The sequence below is a fragment of the Monodelphis domestica genome, chromosome 1 (genome assembly GCF_027887165.1).
Source record: "Monodelphis domestica isolate mMonDom1 chromosome 1, mMonDom1.pri, whole genome shotgun sequence".
In the NCBI taxonomy this organism is placed as follows: Eukaryota; Metazoa; Chordata; class Mammalia; order Didelphimorphia; family Didelphidae; genus Monodelphis; species Monodelphis domestica.
In genome coordinates, this window is record NC_077227.1 from 100588584 (window position 1) to 100610773 (window position 22190).

At 34.9% G+C, this 22190-nt stretch overlaps 1 protein-coding gene across 34 annotated transcripts in view; it reads left to right on the plus strand.

The window, feature by feature from the left end:
* ABLIM1 (actin binding LIM protein 1) overlaps positions 1 to 22190 on the plus strand; it is a 400442-nt gene that overhangs the window by 358306 nt on the left and 19946 nt on the right. For 13 of the 34 annotated variants that reach the window (XR_008913142.1, XR_008913121.1, XR_008913129.1 and 10 more), the window contains 7 exons: positions 946 to 1101; positions 3898 to 3933; positions 4583 to 4712; positions 7010 to 7129; positions 16059 to 16163; positions 18334 to 18381; positions 21055 to 21201. Coding sequence is in view for 1 of the 34 variants with exons in the window: in XM_056803736.1 (XP_056659714.1) it covers positions 946 to 1101; positions 3898 to 3933; positions 4583 to 4712; positions 16059 to 16163; positions 18334 to 18381; positions 21055 to 21201 (622 nt within the window). In the remaining 33 variants the exon portion in view is untranslated. Of the gene's footprint in view, positions 1 to 945; positions 1102 to 3897; positions 3934 to 4582; positions 4713 to 7009; positions 7130 to 10762; positions 10778 to 16058; positions 16164 to 18333; positions 18382 to 21054; positions 21202 to 22190 lie in introns of all 34 variants that reach the window. The other 21 variants (XR_008913161.1, XR_008913135.1, XR_008913143.1 and 18 more) reach the window with 9 other exon arrangements.

Below are 22190 nucleotides of genomic sequence, written 5' to 3' on the forward strand. Positions count from 1 at the left end.
AAAAAATAATTTGTATGTCTCTCCAATTTGATAATAAACTTGTCAATTGACTGAAAAAATTAATTATGACAAAAGCTACTATGAATTCAGTAACAGTTTTAAATGGTCAAAACAGCATCTACCTACATGAATGACTAGGGGGAGTCTACTTATTTGTAGTATGGAGTTATTTAATAAGAAGGATGGTATACATGCAGCTTCAGAGATCTTTAGCAATAGCTTTTGTTTCCCAAAGGTCTATAGGTTAATGTTAACTTATTAGTAGAGAGGTTTTTTGTTTTTTTTAAGTAGTAATGGTATAATTAGTTGAAAACAGGTCATCCAAAAAAGATTTCCATTTATGTTATGAAAATGCAGTTGTATGACTTTTTGCAGTGGAACTTTTTTGGTAATTATGATTTAAGTTAATAGTAAAATTAATTTTCATTTCCTGACCACACATTATCTAGGCAGAGGAGAGATAACCAGTGACATTCTAGAGATGATGAGATGTCAGATTCCAAATTTCTTGCAGATAATTTACATGAGCATAACTGAGTTGATTGTATATTTATAGTTAGCACTGAGAATTCTTAAATTCTGCCATTAAAGATCCAGAGTTTCAGAAAGATAATTAAATATTTAATTACTTAAAGATGCAGCCCTTGTTCTTCACCATCTGGGAAAACTGTTTACCCATCTGTTTCCAGTTAATTTGCTCTCCATAATAAATTTAGAAAGATATCTTTAAGGCTTTTTTTTTGGCCTACTTGTTGATGAGTTCTATAGAGACTTTTTCATAAACTCCAATTTTTTTCTAATTGACTAATTTGCCCAGTAAAGAGTCAGTGTTCCTAAGAATTTAAACTATTTTCCAAAGCAAACCTAGATGAAATTGGCAATAAATTGAGTTCCTATCAGATCTGAACATTCATAATTATTTTTTTTCCTCTCCTTTTCTGCCAGGCAAAAGTTGACAATGAGATCCTAGACTACAAGGATTTAGCAGCCATTCCCAAGGTCAAGGCAATTTATGACATTGAACGTCCAGATCTTATTACTTATGAGCCATTCTACTCTTCAGGCTATGAGGACAAACAGGAGAGGCAGAGCCTTGGAGAGGTAATGAATTCTTATGGTAGCTTGTTATTCAGTCATATTTGTAAGAAAATCTCCTTCTCTTTGGTTTTATACTTGTTTGCAAGAACTCCTATTTAGAGTCACTCTTTCAGTTATTTTATATATTATCTCTTTTCTCCTTTGCCACTGGTACTACTCTGGTGATTATCTCCTCACCTTACACCAGGGCTATGGTATTAGGCTGCTGATGGTTTTGCCTACTTGAAGTCCTTCCCTACTCCAGACATCTTCCACTCAAACTTCAAATTGTCCTTTCTTTTTTTAAAATTTTATTTAAAAATTTTAACTTTATTCTAATAACAAATTTACACATAAGTTTTCCAAAGTTATATGATTCATATTGTCTCCCTCCCCTCTTCCCTCCCCTGTCCTGGTGTTGACAAGCAATTCCACTGGGTTATACATGTCAAATTATCCTTTCTAAAGCATAAGTCTGACCATTTCACCCCCGCTCCCCACTCCCCACACTTTAGTAAACTCCAGTGGCTTCCTAACACCTCTGGGACCTAATATAAAATCCTCTTTTTGGCATCAGAGTACTACATGATGTAGTCTCTTCCTGCCTATATACTTATTCCTCTGTTCCCCAAGTCTTCTCTGTTACCATGACCCTGGCCTTCTTACTGCTCCCCCAACAAAATATTCCATCTCCATCTTCTGGCTTCCCTCAAGTCTCACGTAAAGTCCCACTTTCTACAAGAATCCTTTCCCAGACCCCTTAATCTTAATGCCTTCCCTCTGAAATTACCTCCAATTTATTTTCTATTGAGGTAGAAATATAAATGGATAAATATAGATATCTTGTTTGTATGTATTTCTTTGCATATTACCTTTCCCAGTTAACTGGGAGCTTCCTGAGAGCAGAGGATGTGTTGTTTTTTTTTAACCTTTCTTTGTACCCTGGCACTTTTAGCACCATTCTTGATTTATAGTAGGTGCTTAATAAAAGCTTATTGACTAACTTAGCACTGTCAGGGATACAAAGATTCTTCAAGGTATAAATATAATAAATATCCCTAATTTTTTTCTCAGTGCTTAAGTTCAGAATAAAAATAATAAAATGAAATTTTTAAAAACTTTTCAAAAGGCATAAAAGAAAACAAAAACAGGTTCAGAAGGAAGGATAGCCATGGGGAACAATTTTGAAAGTGACATAGAATTTCTCTATATCTATATAGGTGTATTTTGTAAAAAATCCTTTTTGAGTTTTCTGCTATATGTATGGAATGTCCTTTTTTGGTGTTTAAGTTCAGAATAAAAAATGTTTAATGAAAAAAGGCAATGATCCCTACCCTCAAGCTGCCTATAGTCTAATTGGGGCAATAAGGCAAACTCAGATTAGCCCAAATAGTATAAACTAAAGGAGTCTGTGAGGTACAGGTTACAATCTCAAGGAGAGAGGGCAGTGAAAATTAAAGTAGTTGAGGAGATGTCCCAGAGAAGAAGGAATTTGAACCGTGTCTTAAAGACAGTATACAATTTGAGAAAGAGGTGAAAAGAAAGGAATTTCCAAATGATGTTAGGGAGATGAAAATGATGAGCATAGTCTATTTTTGAGGCAATGAGATGATTAGCTGGTATTATTGATGCTTAGATTTCCCTACAGGCAAAGCTATCTGTATTCTCATTTCCACTGAGATGATTCAGACTGATTTCCAGGATAAAGCAAATACCATCTGATGCTTTCAACCCAGAAGAAAATAAATGTTAGGCCAACAGCACTGAGGTCCTTTAGCCTGGCCTTCTTTCCTAAGGTTAGATGATTCCCTTGCCAAGTTGAAATAAGACCTAAGTCCCTAAAAGCAACAGCAAGAAACCTAATGAGTTTTTATTTAATAATAAAATTTGTGCCAAAAGCACAAATCAGTCCATCAAAGAATATAAATAAACATTTATTCAAAAGAAAAAACAGATTACTTTTTGCATAGCTTAATTATATCTTCAGTTGGATTCATTCTTGGAAAGATTTTTTCTTTTTCTTTTTCTTTTTTGTCACAAAAAAAAAAAAAACTTCCCTTTCTATGTTTTGTCCCCCACAGTATCTCAGAATTGTAACTTTCCATTGTTTAGGAAATGATATCTGTTTTCATGTAGTACCACCTAGTGGTCAGGCAGTACCCATTTCTGTAAGGCAAGGGAAATTTCACAAGAGAAGCTGCTTGTGGCTCCTTCAGTTGCTTGCAACAGGTATCTAAAGTCTACACAGTGCCCCCCAGATGCTCATTACCCTTGCCATGCCAACAATTCTTGTAAATGTCCACTTGGCAAAATTCAAATCCCAGATAGCTCTGGTCTTTTCGTGGAAATAAGACATAATAAGCAAGATCAACATTCAGTGCACCAAGGCAGAGATGTCTCTGCATCTTCAGCACTTTCCATAATCCCCTATTGAACAGTGTTGATGTTGCTCTTGCTCTGCTGCTACTATTAAGCAGGGATACTCTGGGAATTCCTCTAAAATGTATTTGCTGAACCCTTCCTAAACCTAGTGGAAAGAATGCTGGCTGTAGAATCAAGTCAGATGTGGATTCAAATCCTATCTCTAATACTGAATACTTGTGTAAACACAAGCAGTTCATTTCACCTCTGTATTAAAATTGGACTTGGAGAGATAGGATTTGGGGTTGAGAGGAGACATTGTTCCATGTTTTCTAGATTAATCACTTTGAGCAAATAACCTAAGAAGGTAAAAATTGTTAATCATTTAAATTTCTGGAAAGGGAAAAATTTGGCTAAGAAAAAATTATGACTTTGCATCTTTCTTTCTCATTCTTGCAGTCTCCAAGGACTCTGTCTCCCACGCCATCGGCAGAAGTAAGTGTTCTGTGGGGAAACTGGGTTTCACTTGGACAGTGAAAAAGCTTAAGTTGTTTCAGGATTACTTGAATTCTTTGGGCTTAAAAAAAACAACAACTAAATACACAAAAACCCGAAAATGATTTGTAGTAACTGAAAAAAACTTAAGGGAATGTGTTACCCCAGAGTGTTTCTCCTTTCCAAAGACTATGGAATATGGGAACAACTCCAGAAAAATGTTGGCAATGGAGAGTCACATCTGAAACAGAGATGGTTCCAGAAAAGCTACCAGGAAGTGAAGTCATTTACCATAATGTGTCCTGTGCTTACCTCTGGACTCTGAGGTGTTATCTATGTGGCTAACCTCAGTTTCCTTATTTGCAAAATAATTATCATAAACTCCCAACCTCTTGGTTTATTTATAATAAAAGTCATATTCATAATTATTTTTATTAGTTTTCATCAGAATTTAACTATAGTAAGAAAATCAATCAATAAATGCTTATTAAGCACCTAATATGTGCTGGACACTAGTAATACAAAAAGAAAGGAGAAAAATAAAAAGAAGTTCCTTACCCTCAAGAAGCTTAAAATCCAATGGGGGCTGTTGAATGTGTTTATGTATCATATTGACTTTAGAGGGATTTTTGAACATTTTTATTTCTAGGGATACCAGGATGTTCGAGATCGAATGATTCATCGATCAACTAGTCAGGGCTCCATTAACTCTCCTGTATACAGCCGCCATAGTTACACCCCAACAATGTCACGTTCTCCACAGCATTTCCACAGACCTGGTAAGGGCAATGGCTACCTATGATTTATCTCTTTACAGGCATCACTGTTTCCATGGGATAACCCAATGCAAGAGACATAATGAACCCTCATTGGCATGGGCACTGGAAGAATGGCTGCTGAGTTTTTAACATTTTTTTTTCCTTCCCCTCCTCCTTGGTAAATGACAAATGTTTTACAGCTGTATTCTGCACCAGTCATGACCTTTTTTTAGTTGCATTAATAGTTTCTTATGGAAAACCTGTACAGATAAAATATTTTCATCAAATTATCACTATTCTATAGTAGAATAATAGTTTTATAGCCCATACCTGTGAAAGAGAAAAATGTATAAGTTCTTATTATTCACATGACAGTGGAAAGCTTGGGAAGCATTCACTCTTGTCAAGAGCAGTTAAAAGATAGTTTCTATATATAATACTTTAGGACCAGATCAGTGGTACACCTGTATTATGGGTTTTGCTTGACCTTTCTTGCTTTCATTCCATTCATTTCAAGTATGGAATCCTCATTGCTGTCAGGGACAAGGTTGGGGGAGAAAATGTCTCTTTGTGGAATAGAAGAAGAATAAAGACAGAAAGAGATCAAAATTCTGAAATTTTTAAATCCCCTATGAAGTAGAAATAGAAAATGAAGATATGGATCTGTCTCTCAGAGAACCTGAGGGTGGTGGTAAAATGTTAAACTGTTACTCAGCACATCAATACAGATTTTATTTTAAGCATCTTACCTTGTCTTAATGATGGAAAGAAAGTCAGTATGTCACACAGGATATTTTAAAATGTACTAGAACTAAAACTGAAAGAAGTTAATGAATGTAAAAAGGCTGCAACTTTCTGTTTATTGTCAGCAGATTTTATGCACACATAATTCTCATTTGGCCAAAGTAGGCCCTGTTCCAAACTCTCCTTCATACACAACAGTAGAGAAATAAGCAGACATTTAAAGAATATTTGTTAAATTAGACTGAAGTAAAACATACTGGGTTTTTTGTTTGTTTAAGACCTTCATTGAATACTAAGAATTCCCGAGTATTTTTACTTACCAACTGGAAATATTCCACTTAAAAACTAATACTTCCAGGCTATAAATAATCTTTTCTATCACTGCCTCCCTCCTCTCTTTCCTAAAACCTCTTAGGGAACTATAGACAACCAAAATCCCTGGTCTCTGGCATCAAAGCAGGCATAGATTGTATGGAATGGTTGGTGGAATATCTCTGAGTAGAGACATTTATCTTCATTTCATAAGAAGAAAGTCCCAGAGAGGGGAGAGAGGATTGAACAGGGGACTTTTATATGACTTTTTAAAGATATATATATATATATATATATATATATACATATATATATATATATATATATACATATATATATATATATATATATATATATATTTTCCTGATCAGTCATCTGTTGTAACCATTTTTTTTCCTTTAAAATAGCCTGATGATGTTTTAGACTCACCTTCCCTTTTAGATATATTTCTCCATTGAGCCATTTCCTTGGATTTGTTCTACATATCCAAAATGAGGCAGGAGTTGGATTCTGATACAGTAGCGGCCATGGGTCCTATTGATGTCCCTAGTGATTTCTGCTCATGGCTCCCTAAGTCACTTTTTCTTTACTCAGGCTATGTAGATCTGTCCTAAATCCCTTCAAGATGTGCATGTTTTGTTTTGGTTTTTTAGTTTTCAAGGACCACTGTTTCTCAGGAGATGTTTATAGATCGATCCATCTGCTTGTGCTGCCCAGCCTTGTCAGTGAACATAAAAGGGATCTTTTCTCCCTTCTAAATTAATACAAAAAAAAAATAGCATTGGAGAGAAGTTTGCAGCTTTTAAAACAATAACTAAAGCCTGATATTGAGAAACACTTCATTTCAAACTTCTTAAAGTAATTGCCATCTTCTTACATGTCTTTCAGTCAGCTTTGTTTTGTCAGGTGCTCATCAAAAACAGCTGCTAATTGATGTATTTGGGTATATGCCATGTCTGCATGTCAATAGCTGGTTGTATCCTGACCTATAACATGTTGTTGCTCGTGTTCTACCAACTGAAGACATTTACCTGATAGGTGAATCAATGCTGACCTGTTTTTTAAAAAAATACTTTCTAAAACTTTGCCTTAACCCTTGAGCTGGTACATTCTTAACCCTTTCTCCTTCCTCCTTTTCAGACTTCTGATTCAAATGCTCTGTTCTTTTGGTACCTCTCTCTCTCTCCCTGCTTCTGTCTTAATTTTGATTCTTCTTTTTGTTCTCATTTTGTCCCTGCCCCATGATTCCTTTGCTGCCGCAGAGCTGCTGTCTCCTGGTGTGCAGCGGTTGTCACACCTGCGCACTAGCAGTCTCAGCTCCACCCACAATGACTCCCGCCCCAACTCCCCATTCCGACACCACTTCATTCCCCATATCAAAGGTAAGGAGTCAGGCCTTTCTAGCTAGTGTCCTGCATAGAGGAGATTTATTAGCACTCTTGTAAAAGCTAATAAGGTTTATCTCCAAAAGGTAGCTAGCCTTGAGCTTTTTTTAATCACTCCGCATGCCTCTGATGTCTCATGACACGTGTGTGTGTGTGTGCGCGCGCGTGTGTGTTTTAGAACTGACATAACATCTTCCTTCGGGGGGAATATGTCATTTCTAAGGGCCCTAGATGAAGAAAAAAATATATTACATATTAGGAACATAGAAGTAATCTGCTGCTTAGGGGACAGAGATTTTTTTGGGTGATTTATGTTTCAAAAATCACTTAATATGTAATATATAGCTCCTATGCTGGCCAAGTGGATACACAGTTTTAATATACAATGTGTATTTCTGAAAAATATTTAAACTACCAATAGGTGGAAATTACCCTTAATAGGAATAAGTTGGTTAACAATATTAATTAGTCTTGGCCAACATGAAAAGATCCATGGCAACTCCTTAAATGTTTTTGTTAATTCTCTTTCAAACATTGTCAGACCTCCTCTCTCAGATTCTGTGTCTTTTAAACTATCTTCCTTTTACCTGGACTGTGTTCCCCTCAGTGAGAGGGTATACATCTTTTTTTTTTCTGTTCCCAAAATAGACCTATTTTTGGTCCTGCCCCATAGTTCTACCCTTGCCCTTTATGGTATTTAACCAGGTCTTCTTGTCATTGTTCTTTTGTGTCCTGGATCAGGTCTTGTTCGGCCTTCTTGTTTTCTTCTCCATTGTGAGGAAGTCAAGGATCCTGATGAGATTTACAAGGGGTTCTCATTTGAAATAAGGATCAAAGTTGAGAGAGGAGTACTGTTTTTTACTATATACTTCATCTGAAGTAAGAAAACTGATGGAAACATCAGTGAAAGGAGATCCAGGAAACATAGGTTGTTGCCATGGATCTTTAAAAATGCTAATAGATTTCAACCATATTCCAAGCACTCAAATTAGTAACTTATAAATCAAAAACCTAGATAAGAGGGTAGAGATGGAATTGAGGGGATGGGAGAAAGTGATTTTAATTAGCACACACCCACAAGCACTTTTCCTGTATATTAATCTGATTCTTATTTATTAGGCCCCTTAAAAACAAGTGCATTGGGCCCTTCCAAGCTGTGTGGCCCTGGGCAGTCACTTAACCCCCATTACTTAGCCCTTACCACTCTTCTGCCTTGGAACCAATTGGTTACAAGGCAGAAGGTAAGGGTGTTGTTTTGTTTTGTTTTAAGTGCATGATGGGTTGGGTGGAGGAATTGCCACTTAGGTGACTCAGTGGATTGAGAATCCAACCTAGAGAGGGGAGGTCCTGGTTTCAAATGTGGCCCTGGGCAAGACACTTAACCTCTTATTGCCTAGCCTTTTTACTCTTCTGCCATGGAACCAATAAACAGTATTGATTCTAAAATAGAAGGTAAGAGCTTTAAGAAAATTAAAAATAATTTCATGTCAGCATTAAGTGAGCCAACAAACTTTGTCACTTCACCATTTTCTTTGCTCCAAAAATAACATTCATGGCATATTTTCTGATGGCACAAGGATCCTCTTAAATTGGAACAGTAAGAAAATACTTCTAATCAATTTGCCGGGCAGTCTGGATTCCATCCATCCTTTCCAAGCCATTTTTTAAAAAATCAATATTCTTGTCACTGAGGGTTTTTTTTTAAATAAAACCACTTTTTCAACTGACCAATTTAATTATTATCTATTATGGGAAAAGAATTCCATATTTAGGGATATCAGGTCTATCTTCCTATCCATAAACATTTCAGTCAATCCAGGATTTTATCAATGTAGATACTCACAATCTTGATGCTTATTATTTCTTCCTACATACATTTGTAGAATACCTTCATAAATTGATATAGCTGCCCCTCCCCCCCAAAAAAAACCCCCAAACATATCACCAGATGGTCTCCCCTCTGGTAATTAACCTCTTGGAAGAGCTGGTCTTTGGACAACATGCAGTCTCACACTGGTCCCATACTCAGAGACTTTCCAATTTCTTAATGCTTGCTAGAGTTTGCACTTATCTGACCTATCAATTGAGAAGTCATCCCCATTCTGGTATAAAAGAGAATATGGGTAGATGGCCTACTTATCCTTAGTGACCTTAATATAGAGATACTTGTTTAATTCAATGTCATTTTGTTGCTAATATGAAGAAGAAAACATAACTGATTCATTAAAATAAAAGTTTCCAATTTTGTTTGGATAGGATATTTCATATCTGATATTTTAAGAAAACTTTTATAATATATATTATGCTTTAATTTCTACTTGAAGTTATACAATTTTGATCAAAGTGTTATGGCATAATAGGCTATTTCTGATCTTAGATAAGACATTCGTTCATTCAGATCTGTTGCCACTCAACAAAATATGAAAGAATAACTTTTGAGAGACCCCAATATCTGTTGTGTTAATTTTTTTGAACATACATGAAATCTAAAATTCTAAATAACATTATAATTTTTATTTTCCACTTCCTTTTTCAACAAAAAACCTCTCTTTTTGTTACTGAGCTATAGTCATTATCCCCTAGAATTATTTAATAACATTTTTCTTGTTGTTAGACTTTGAGTAATAAAATCATATCCTTTTCTGAAAATGACCCAAAATGCCATATACTTTTTACTCCTATTTGCTGTTTTATTCAGCATAATAGCCTCCAAACATTTGTTTGGATCTTGGTTTCAAATTTCTGAACTTGTAATTGGTAGAAATAATGAAATGAGGACAAATATAGAAAAGGCATGAGGACAAAGGTGGTTGATAACAATATGATGTGAGTATGAACTTGTTATTCACATATTAACTCTTAACAACTAAAAAGTTAAATTTAAAAATTCCCCTTCTTATTGCCTTCTCAATTGGGCCTTATTTGTGCCATTTTGTGCATATATAGCTAGTATACATATTCTAAAGACAAAAATGTAACACTCACATAATATCTACTGATATTGAGTGGAATATCCTTATTGGCAAGCAAGCTAAATAATAATATCCCCTTTAGAAGAGATGACTTCATTTAGGGGTCTGGGATTTTTCCTAAGCTCTATCACTCTGGTAGCAGTAGACATTTGAAAGGGTTCAATACGATTTCAGCTGAGAGATCCCATGGGTTCTTGTGTTCCTTTGCCTTCTCACATTCTATGGGCCTATGCTTCTAATGGAAAGTGTTCCTCTGTTTTTACAGAAGAGCTTTTAGCACTTGAAAAATATTCCATCAAGGGAATACTTGTCCATTTTAGAAATATATCCATGAGATCTTTAAAAGAGACCAAGATCTCAAGAGTTTTTTTGTAGTCCTTCCTTTAAATGTTTGTTTTAAATCCTATAGACTATTTCATTTAATTTGGGGATTTATCTTAGTTTAAAATGGCAGAGACGAGTATTTTAGGAATGCTGGCATAGGGGTTCCCTCAAAGAACACTAAGCTAAAGTTGATTGCATGGATAAAAAAAACTTGAGGAGCTCAGTATGAAGTTCTCTGTCTGTCCTTATTCATCTCCCTCCTCCCAGTTTTCTCCAAAAATTCTATTTCATCCCTGGGTATATTTGATTTATTTTCTCCTGACCTTCCTTTCAGCTTCATTCTACATTGGTATGTGCCACTGAAGCCATTTGGTTGGTTGTCATGCATGCCCCAGATGTTTGGAAGAGAACCTGTTTTCACTTTGTTTTTTGTGGTTGTGCACAATTTGATGAGTTTCTCCTCCTTCCCCTTGACAAGATTGCAACAACCTTGATTTTCCATAACCTTGAAGCATGTAAGAAGATTGTAGAATTAATCAAATAAAGTTAGGTCCAAGAGGGCCATATATTAAACAAAATGGTTTTTCTTGTTCTAATACAAATGTGATACTGGAGGGAGCTGTTTGTTTTTGTTTTAGAGATTTAGTAAAGCACTTATCAATCTTGGAACTCCCTGAAGAAATATAAAATGCTCCCAAGGCTTTAAGAAGCTTAGGAGCACATTAATAAGGGCACAGTTCTTGAAAATTACATCTAGTAAATTCATGAAAAAGATAAGTTCAAGAAGTTGAGTGCTGCCTCAGATTTCTCTTGCCAACAGGTGCCACAAAATGGGAATGTACACAAAATAGGTTATTTTTCTGCCAAAAAATGGGATAACTCAGGTGGTAGTATCAAATAAAGGAAAGAAATAGGGGATAAAGCATTTTGAAAATCATTGTCTACAGAGAAATTTACTGAATGATGAATCAGAAAGATTTCCGAAATATAAATAAAATGTCATTCATCTTAAAACTTTAATGGGAAGTCCTCTTTGGGTTGATCCAAAGGAATGACAGCAATCACCTCCATCATTAAAAGAAGAAGAATGAGAGGGTTTTCTCTCCCCTCCTCTCTGTAAATTTTAAGGGGCCATTGTTGTGTAGTAAGGAGCTAGAAATGGAGAAACAGATAAATTATGTTTGTTTACTCTTCTGGACTAGTTCTTGCCTAGTAAAGATCAATAACAATTTAGGGTAACCAGATTATAATTTACATATACATATATATTCACATCCCTGAATGTTTTCCTTTAAGGGATAAATTATTTTAATCCTAGAATAAATATAAATAGAATTATTGTATTCAAATTCATAATGTTATAATATTTATATACTGAATCAACTTTGCTTAGGACTAGTGATATAGCATCTATCAGCTATTCTTAGTTAATTAAGTCCAACTCTTTGGTGTGCCTAAGTTGTTCACTTAGTTGAACTGAGATCACATTTCTTAAGAGAAAGTGTTTATCTTAGAAAGGGGAAGTTGGTTTCATAGAAATTATTTGGAGATATTTATTTTAATTTTATATTCTTTATGTTGGATATAAGGTTTAAGATTTATGCCTTCCTTGTAGTTGTACCATTGCATCACCCTCTCTATTTCCATTGACTTATCTAGTACTCAGTATTTATCTAGTTGACTTATCTAGTACTTCTTGTAGCCTCAACTTTCTTCTGCAGCTGAGAATTCAAAAAGAGTCCTATATAATAATACTAGCCTGCACTCAATTATCTAATACTTTAATGTTTGCAAAGTTATTAGGTGGTTTTATTTCTTTGGGTCATCATAACAGTCCAAAAGAGGAATTTGAGATTCAGAGAAGTTAAACCAGTTCCCCCGAATCACATAGTTAGTAATTGTCTGACATCACAATCAAACAGATCTCCCTGACTCCAAATCTAGTTCTCTCTCCACAATACTGCCCTGCCTTTTGCAGGACTTTGTGTTTCCTCTGCGTTTCATTTTCCTTAATTCTCCAAAGTTCTTTTCAACTCTGCAATTCAATAAATCTAAAATCTAAAGCATACTTCATTTGATTACTACTTAATTCTCTGGTTTCTGCCCGTAGGCATGACCAACACAGGGTAAAATGGGAAGATAAAAAATGGTCTGCCACCCATAACTTCCCCACTCATGCTCCTACTTCCTTTTCAGGATCCTAGTAACTCCCTCTCTGCCCACCTTCCTGCTTATCAATATCATCTTTCAAGAAACTTCTGACAAAAATAATTATTAGCAATATAAATGAATGCCAAACTATACCATGAAAAGCTTTGTTAACTGAATCTGTTAAAAGTGGAGGTGCAAGCATGTGGAGGAGTGATTCTGGAGAGAAGGTAGACTTTCCATTCCCCCCACCTCTCCTGGTTAGGATGGGTGCCTCCATCACCTGTGTGATATCAGCCCTTCTGGCACCTTCTATTCTGCCTTAAGTTACTATCAGAGAGCAGAAAGAACAATAATCCCTCAGATAGGGGATAGGAAGGGAAAGGCATGTGAATTCTAGTCACAAATTTCTTGGCAAATTAAAAGGTCATGTGGGAGGCTTTGGCAAATGTGAAATGTTGCTTGGATAGTTTAAGATATGTTTGTGTTTTCAGCAAGAAATCATTCTAGAGACTGAGAGATCTTATGGTCTATGGAGCACTCCCAAGGCAGACTAATTGGCTAGTTCACTCAGTAAGGAACTTACCCAATAGAGGGGACACGTTATCTCTACTATAGTGTGTTCTATTGGATTCTAGTTGACTTTTGTAAGAATTGCAATATTTAATTTTTCCGAGATCCTCATATCATGCTAGAGAAATGATGAATCCTTGCATTCCAAACATAAGAGAAGGATCTTAAAGAATTTTTATTTCATGTTTTGCTGTATGCTTAAATATCTTTTCTTTAGTTTTGATATGGACAACAATGACTGAATGAAACTCAGTAAGCATTTATTAAATACTTACTATTTTCCAGACACTATTCTAAGTGCTTTAAAAGGAATTCATAAGAGGCAGCATTGGTATAATGGGTAGAGAGCTGACTTTAAGAGTCAGGTCGACCTGGGTTTAAGTCCTGCTTTTTACATATGCTTATTTTGTGACCCTGGGCAAGTCTTATATCAGTGTTTATAATGTTCTAGGACTTAAACTTGCAAAACAATTGTTGATCTGTATTGGTAGAAGGAGTTTCTTCTCTGTGAATTCTTTATACTAATGAAATCATAGACCAAGTCCAAGAAGAAATGTGGTTCTCCCTTTCCAAATCTTATTTTGGTCTTGTGTCTTGAACTGGTAACATTGCATGTTTTTCCCTGAAAGCTATGACTCCTTGCCATACATTTAAGTAGTAGGATACTTGCATTTGAAGTCAAAATACATAGGTCCATATCCAAGCTTAGTTGCTTACCTGTGTGGCTTGGTAATGCCGTAGACCTGTTTTCTGCTTCTGTAAAATGAAAGAGTTAAACTAGAAAAATTCCAAATTCCCTGATAGCACTAAATTCTCTGATCCTATGGCATTAGATTCATAATGAAGTAAATGTTGTAGAATTCTACAGTGGTAATGGCCAAGATACTGCTAAAACATCTCTCAGTTGAAAATCTGAAAATGACCAGTACAATTTTGGAGACTTTCTGGGCTTTCTTTTTTAAAGAATTGCCCAAAGATTTTTGTTTTTCCAGTCATCTAATTTTCCTAAGAAGAATCCCCAGTGTTTTTAATTCATGATAAAACATTCTTTAAATGGGAAACTATTGATTCGGAGTCTATTGTTTATGTACTATACAGTGTATAAACTATAAAGGAGACTATGATTCCATTGGTACTTGTTTTTATCTATAACCATCTTTAAATAAAAGGGCTAAAAAGAATTTAGGAGTTATTTATTAAACTCAGAAATAATTATATCATTGTTTAAGCAGAATATGAATTAACCTCATGATATATAAAGTACCCAGAGCCTCCTTCCCTCAGGGCCCAGACCTTGGAGGAATGATCCAGGCTGGGTCTGCCTGTCCATGTGTAATAAATCTCCATCCTTCCTTAAAAAAAAAGAAAAGAAAAAAAAGAATATAAATTAACCATTTAATTCTAATTAAGAAAAAAGAATTTCTTCCTTAAGAACATGTAAAAAAAAAGAACATGTAAGCCATGCTCTTCTAACCCATCTCTATATCTAATTTTATTAAGTTCATATTAATTTTTATCTCAATTTATCTGATGACAAACCTAAGCTCATTGTCTCATAAGGCAGTGTTGGGTTAAGATGGAAGTTCATTCATTGCTACCTTTCTAAAGAAAAACAATTTATCCACCAGTTTTTAGAACATTTAAAAACTATTGGCTAATAATAGCCTAATGGATAAAACAGTAAATCAGCCTCTATAAAATACTGGGAGCGTGGTACCATACTATAGACTTTGTCAAATGCAGTTTCAATTGCATTCCCATGTTCAAAACATAATATATTAAATTCCTCCATAGCTCCATTTAGAAATTCAAAACTCACTTTTATAATAATTTACTACTTATTTCATATCATTCTATGTTTTCTTTGTTTAAAATTACATATTCAGAATAAAATTTAGTTTTCACCCTAGAAAACTAGAGTTTTTAGGCAATACAATCTAAAATTGGGTAGATTAAATGATTTTCTTTCAATGTTTTAATCTTTTCCACATATGTGCTTATACACATATGATTTCATAACTATTATTCCTGATATAACTTGACAGAATTTTATAACCTTAGTGGTGTTTTCTTATTTAAATATCAACTAGTAGAAACACAAGCAAAATAAAGGCTCCAAGGATAGCAGAGGAGTGTGTTACAACCCTCCAGCTGGCCTCAAAACTATTTTAGACAACCCCCAAAGGGATTCCCCTGAGCTTGCATTGTCAGAAGTTACTGTGTCAATAAGTCATGCCTCCCATGAATGGTCATCATAAGTGGGTCTTACTGTTCAGGGGAAAGAGAGAAGTAAAATAAAGTATAGAGGGGGAAAAAAAGATTTAATTCTACCTTACCCACTTCAAAGTTAGAAAACAAAGGAAATCATGCTGCAAGAAACCTTATTACAGTGGTAAGGGGAAGGACTGGGTAACAACATGAGTTTTCCACCAGACCTAAACTTCAGTTTGGACAAACGTGCTCTGATTGCCAGCATCTGCCTACATGCTTGGAAATGGTTGTATTTGAGTTTGCCAAGCCATTACTTAATATGCTTGAACCACCACTGTTTTAATCTTTATTCTAAATCATCAGCAAGAAATTTCCCATTTCTCTTTCTTATATTGACCATCTAACCAGTACGCTGCTCGCTTACAGCATCCAATCGCATGCCATCGGAATGAAGCATCTTGTTGCCAGCTGCCTTTAACTCTGTTCTCCCTTGAACATGAATCTCCCTCTCAGAATACTAAACTTGAGATCACCTGTGCTAGCAAACTTGATAACTTATTTGGTTTTCTTTCTTTTTTTTTCTCTTCAGTTTACCTCCTTTCAGTTTGTTGTTTTTAATTTTTATTATGCTTGCTTTCCCCTCCCCTTTTATCACTCTCCCTTCTCTCATTTTGTTTTCTCCATTCTTCTCATTGGAGGCAATGAGCCATCCAGCGGCCGGAACTCCCCTCTCCCTTATCGGCCAGACAGCCGCCCTCTAACTCCAACTTACGCTCAGGCCCCTAAACATTTCCATGTTCCAGGTAGGAGCTGACACTGTATGTGTCTTGGTGTCCCGTCACAGTGTAGAATGTAGCCTTGTAAAATCTTTTGTCTTGTCTCCATTATCTCACGCTCTTTGAATGGGATGCATACTGTTGACATGCTCTAAATTTCAGGTTTTGTTCTGATAGGTCCTTAGAACAGTTTTATAAGTGAAATGTAGGGTAATACTAAAGGGTTGTTTTGGGAGTTTGCTTTTGTTTGGGGGTTTTATGGTTACCTGGGGAGGGTGATACTGAAGTTTTAATTGCGACTCAAAAGGAAAATAATATCTCAAGTTTTTAGTTCATGGTGTAGTTTGGTGCATATAGCAGATGAAGCTTTCTTACCATCATCAATATTGAACTTTGTAGCTTCAGGGATCTCACTTTTATATCCCAAAGCAATTTCCTCTTTGTCTCAATTTTAAGACTATTCCCACAGACTTTTAATTTCCTGTGCTAGAGATGTGACACTGGATAAATCAAGTGCTTGTTTCATGGCATGAAATTAAATGTTTGTGGATGTATGACTATATAAAAACCCACCAAGAAGCCTTGCCTTTCAGGCTTAGGGCTGGAGGTTTTGCTTGGATATTTGTAAGTATTTGCTGCATCTACACAAATGTTGCTTGCCAGCAAGAGGTAGGAAAAGAAAAATCAATCTTTTATGGAGAATAAAATTTATTATCTTCATGTTTAGAATTGGCCTAGCCCTGTCAGGCATACAGAATCAAGCAGAGTTTGCCAACCACAGTTATAGAGCTCAAGCTATGGTATGCTTTAATTGGCAATAAAGATAAAATTCTTCTCTTATCACATTTTTTACCTCTCCTGTCTGCTGAATGTTCTTTTAATAAATTATCCATTACTTTAATCTTGGCAAACTAATAATATTTTTTCTATTTAAGTCAAGAAATTGCAGTGAAACTCAGGATACTGGATTTAGAATAAGGGGACCTGGATTAGAATCCTAACTCTGCTACTTACAAAAGTATGTGACATTTAGCAAATCTTTTTTCTTTCCCTGGAGCTATTTGCTCATGTGTAAAATGAAGGCATTAGACTAGATTTCTAGGGTCTCTTCTCACTCTAAATCCTATAATACCTCAAAGTATCTTAAGATTTCTTTGGCCATGTGGTTCTCAATTGAGGCATCAATAGCATAAAGCATAAGAGAGCTTGTATCAGAGTCAGAGTGACCTGATTTTGAGACCCAAAGGAAGCATATTGACTATATATGGCTTTGGGCAAATAATTTAACCTTTCAGTGCCCCTACACAATTCTCTAAAATGATAAGTTATTGAATAGTTTCCCATTTTCGTTGCTGAAAGGTATTTCCTCATTGAGGATGCCTTACACCAATGAAATCATAGATCTAGCCAAAATTATTTTAGTTTTGAACCATATACTATGGTTATACATTTCAGTTAACTTTGAGAATAAATTTATATTTGTAACTTTTAGTCTCCTAATGCTCCATGACATTTTAATTCTTTATAATTTGAGGAGAAAGTAAGTATTTTGAGGTTTTTTCCAGATGTATTGATAGCACCAGGGTCTTAATTAGCACTAAGTAGTAGGTGGTTACCATCCCACACAAATTAGGATTGGATTGAGCATCCCATGAAAACATCTGACTGTTTTTAGAGTAGAAAACATTTTCTGTGGTTTCTAATTTCACTGCATTGCTTCACACTCGGTTCAGCTCATTAATTGAAAAATAAATTGGACCCCGGTATCTACCGGAAGCTCAATTTCCAGACAGTAGCAATTTGGAGTTTTTTCTAACCTCCAAACTAGTTCTGTCTTTCATACCATCAAAACATCTTCTTTCATTTTGCTCAATTTTTATCACAGTCTTAATGAAATACATACATATATATGCATGTGTATGTGTACACACATATATATAAAGTGACTCACATCTTGGTTACATCAACATTTATTATAAGATGTATTACAAAGAATTTCATGTCACATGTCTGATAATTCACTCATTTTTGTGTTTTTCCTTCAAATAAACTAACTCTTTGTAATACAAAAGTCAACTCTCTGGTCTTTTTTTGTTCAAAACTCTTCACATTGGCTTGACATTTGGTTTATTTTTTTTCTTATAGCATATCAGAACTTGTTTCCATACTCACACATCTTTGCTTTTTCATTCCGCAGATCAAGGGATCAACATATACCGAAAACCACCCATCTACAAACAACATGGTAAACCTGATTTCCTCCTCTTAACTCTTAAATAGGAAAGTCATCTCAAATTCACATCTTTGCTGTTCACTGAAGTGCTTATCTAGGACTTTTTTTTAACAAAATTATGACATCCAGTGGAAGAAGTTTCTAAATATAATTAAAGTATAAAGTATATATAAAGTAAAATGATAAAATATATTAAAGTGTATATATAAAGTAATTCAAAGGTAAACTATTTAATTGTGGTCCCTTATGGTACAAATTTTATGCATAATGCCTTAGGAAGCTGAATTGAATTTTCTATAGGAAGTGAATTCATTATGGTAAGATTATATTCTAGAAGCAATCAATTGAACCTAGATCATAAAGCCTTATTAAACTGAATCCAGCAACCAGATAACCAATTTTCTTTCTCTTTTTGATAAAGATGAGAGATCTACTATATGGCCTATGTTGCATGCAGACTTTCTAACTAAACTAATTCATTGAAGCATCTATGATCCCAGTAACTTTGAAGAGCAAGAATCTAGTTAGGCCAACAAAACAAATGAAAGCAAATGACAAAAAAGCCTTTTTGGGTAGGTTAAAGTCAACTTAGTTGCTCAATTACCCATTTCCTATAGCATCTCTCTTTAGGGACCTGATAAATATTGAGTATGGATTAGTCTTGGACTCAAAGTTGGGTAGGGTTCTGGTCTCAACTTAGCCATTTAGCAGTGGTTTGATTTTGAACAGCTTCATCTGGCTAGGTATCAATTTCTTCATTTATAAAATGAGGGAATTAGACTAGATGACTAGTCTAGTATAATCTTTAATTCTTAGGTCCCTTATAACTCTAAGATTGTGGAATTCTTTGATTGTAGAATAGAGAATGAAATTGACTATTTGATGAATAGCAAATATAAACATTTGTTAAAATTGTTCTCTTCCTTTTTCCAGGAAATTAGTATTTTTGAAATAGAGTGTTATTATTCTATGTCAATTGCATTTTCCTCCATTATCATTGAGTTTCTTAAAGGGCTGTGTCATCCTTATATCTTTATGGACAGATAGAAATAAAGGCTACCTTCAAAGGTGGACTTTATGTCTTGGAAGTGTTTAGAAAAAATTATACCCAAAAAGTGGATTAAAACTCAAAAATTGCCTTAATTAATTCTCAGAGAAACACTACCAACTCAAAATGAAAAATATGGGTTAAAATGTGCAAGAAAAAAAAAACCTATACATCAAAATTTTAGGGGAAAAGCAAAAAAAATTCAAATGGCTTGAGGTTCTTTCAGTTTGTTCTTTTTTTAAGTTTTATGTGGTATGCTTGCATTTTAAGTTTCTTAACATTGTTTTTATTTGTTTTTTATGATTTTAATGTGTCTTCCCACCCTCTCATTAACTTGTGAATGTTTAACCACTGACTTCACCAAATCTAATCCGTAAGTACTGTTGGAAGTCATGTTTTTGTTTTCCTAAGAACAATTTTCCCAGAATTTGAGATATCAGTTTATCTACTCTTCATATAGTAATATGTCTCCTTATACTTAATAGAAAACATAAATCACACAATCAAAATTGAAGAAATTTAGATAATACCACAATTTCTACAACAAAGAAAGTCTTGGCATTTTTCTATTAAAATGACTTTAAATCTCAAGACTTTTGATATAGATTAATCAAGAATAACATGGTTTATCAAAAATGATAATGACCCAGAAGTCCAGAAAGTTGTATTCTGGACTTGGCTGGACTCTTATCATTTATTGGATTTGTGACTTTGAGTCACTTGACCTCTCTTGTCCTCTTTTCTCTTTTGTCAAATGAGAGAGTTGGACTAGATGATCTTCTAGATCCCTTTCTCATTCTAAGTTTCTATAACATGGAAACCATATTTTTAAAACAAATTAGCTTTACACTAGGTCAGTTTACCTATAATTACTTTAGAAAGGGCAGAGTTGATATGTGGCATACTGAATTATTTAACTCCATAATATGTGTCCTTTTAATCTCTGATTTGTAACATGTACCTGGAATTAGATTTAGACCTAACTCTTGCTTACAGCTAAGTACAATATGAAGAAAAGGAATATGAGTATAACAGTTGTGTCCAGTTTGGTCTCCATTTATTTAAAATTTGAATGATTCATTTGTATGTGCCAAACTTTGAATAAAAATGGTTAATAGATGTGACAGACACATATTGCATTGCTAAGTACAGTTTCCTACAAATAGAAAATTGATTCTCCTATTTCTATTTTTTTTTCACCATGGGAGCTAAAGAAATCATATTCCTGAATATAAGAATTTAAAATGAATTCAAACAGCACTAATCCATTTTTAGTTTCTTATCCAAGGGTCCAAAAGCAAACAAGCATGCTGATGATTTCCATAACTCTCAATGAGTCAAAGTCTGCTTGATATGTTTCCCTCAGCCCCTTTTATCACTAATCCCTCTAACATGAAACTTCTCTAATTAAATATAAGATGCGATTGAGCTCTTGACCTTGAGGCTAGAAGTAAGAAAAATGAATCTAGTTGCCTCTACTGACCCCTAAGTGGCAACAAAAATACAGCTGATGCTAGTGGTAATTGAACTCCTGTGGAGTTAAAAATTTTAACCATGGGACCAGGGATTCCATTGCTGTGAGAATATACCACAAGTGCTTTAAATCAATAGCTAAGTTCCCCCTGGTTACCCTCTAGATCCAGCTGCCTTGGCAGCACAGAGCAAGTCTTCAGAGGATATCATCAAGTCCTCCAAGTTCCCAGCAGCCCATGCTCCAGACCCCAACGAGATACCAAAGATTGAGACGGAACACTGGCCAGGTCCCCCCTCACTTGCCGCCGTAGGTATGCAAATGAAGCAGTTAAGTCAAATGGGCAAGGCTCTAAGGGTGATAGCAATTTATAGTAATGTATGAGAAATTTTACGATGTTGGAATTTTTTTGAGAAAAATGCAAAATAAGAATATAATGGACAGAAATAGAGACCAATGTGGTATTAATTTAGATGTATAGTAATTAAAATTTCTCCAACTAGATATATTAGAATCTTGTTATAATTTAGTCTGCTCCAGCACAGAATTTGGTATGAAGTTTTTATCCACCTTGAATCCTATCTAAGGAGTTTCTTCTTATTGGAACTTCTAGAAAGACTTTATTACAATATTATCTCATCTATGTTGTAGCTCCAGAGTGTTCACATTGTTATCACATAGAACTCTTGCTTTAACAGATTTGTTGAATAAGTGACTTCTTCCTACATAAATTCTCTCAGTATTTTGCTTATCATTTAGCCTTCTCTTTTAATAACCAGGGGAATTATCTTAGCACCTAAGCATTGTTCCTTTTTTGGAGTAGACCCTTTACTCTGGTACCATGAAACACCATAGGACAGTTAATTGATGTGGAGGAAGCACCCCAATACAAGCAGTGTTAAATTCTATTTCTCTTTACCTGCATCATTGTCACCAATTCCATCCTTTCTCATCTATTAGGTCACCCTTAAGCTGTTCCATTCATTGTATTTGAATTTAGTTACATCTGTAAATTTCCAAAATATGTTTGTTTCTGTACCTTTGTGTCTACACAGTTGGCTTAATAAAGTGTTAACAAACTGAAAGACCTGGTATTCAGAATTGCAAGATCAGCTTTGTCAAAATGTGACTTAAATTTCTCTTTCCAAATTTATGCAGTCATCTGTTGCAGAGTGCTGGATTTGGAGAAAGGAAGATCTGGGTTCAAATCCTTCCTCAGATGCTAGTTTTGTTGACCCTAGGCAAATCACTCAGCTTCATTTTTCTAATCTGAAAAATACAGATAATAGTGGCATCTGCCTC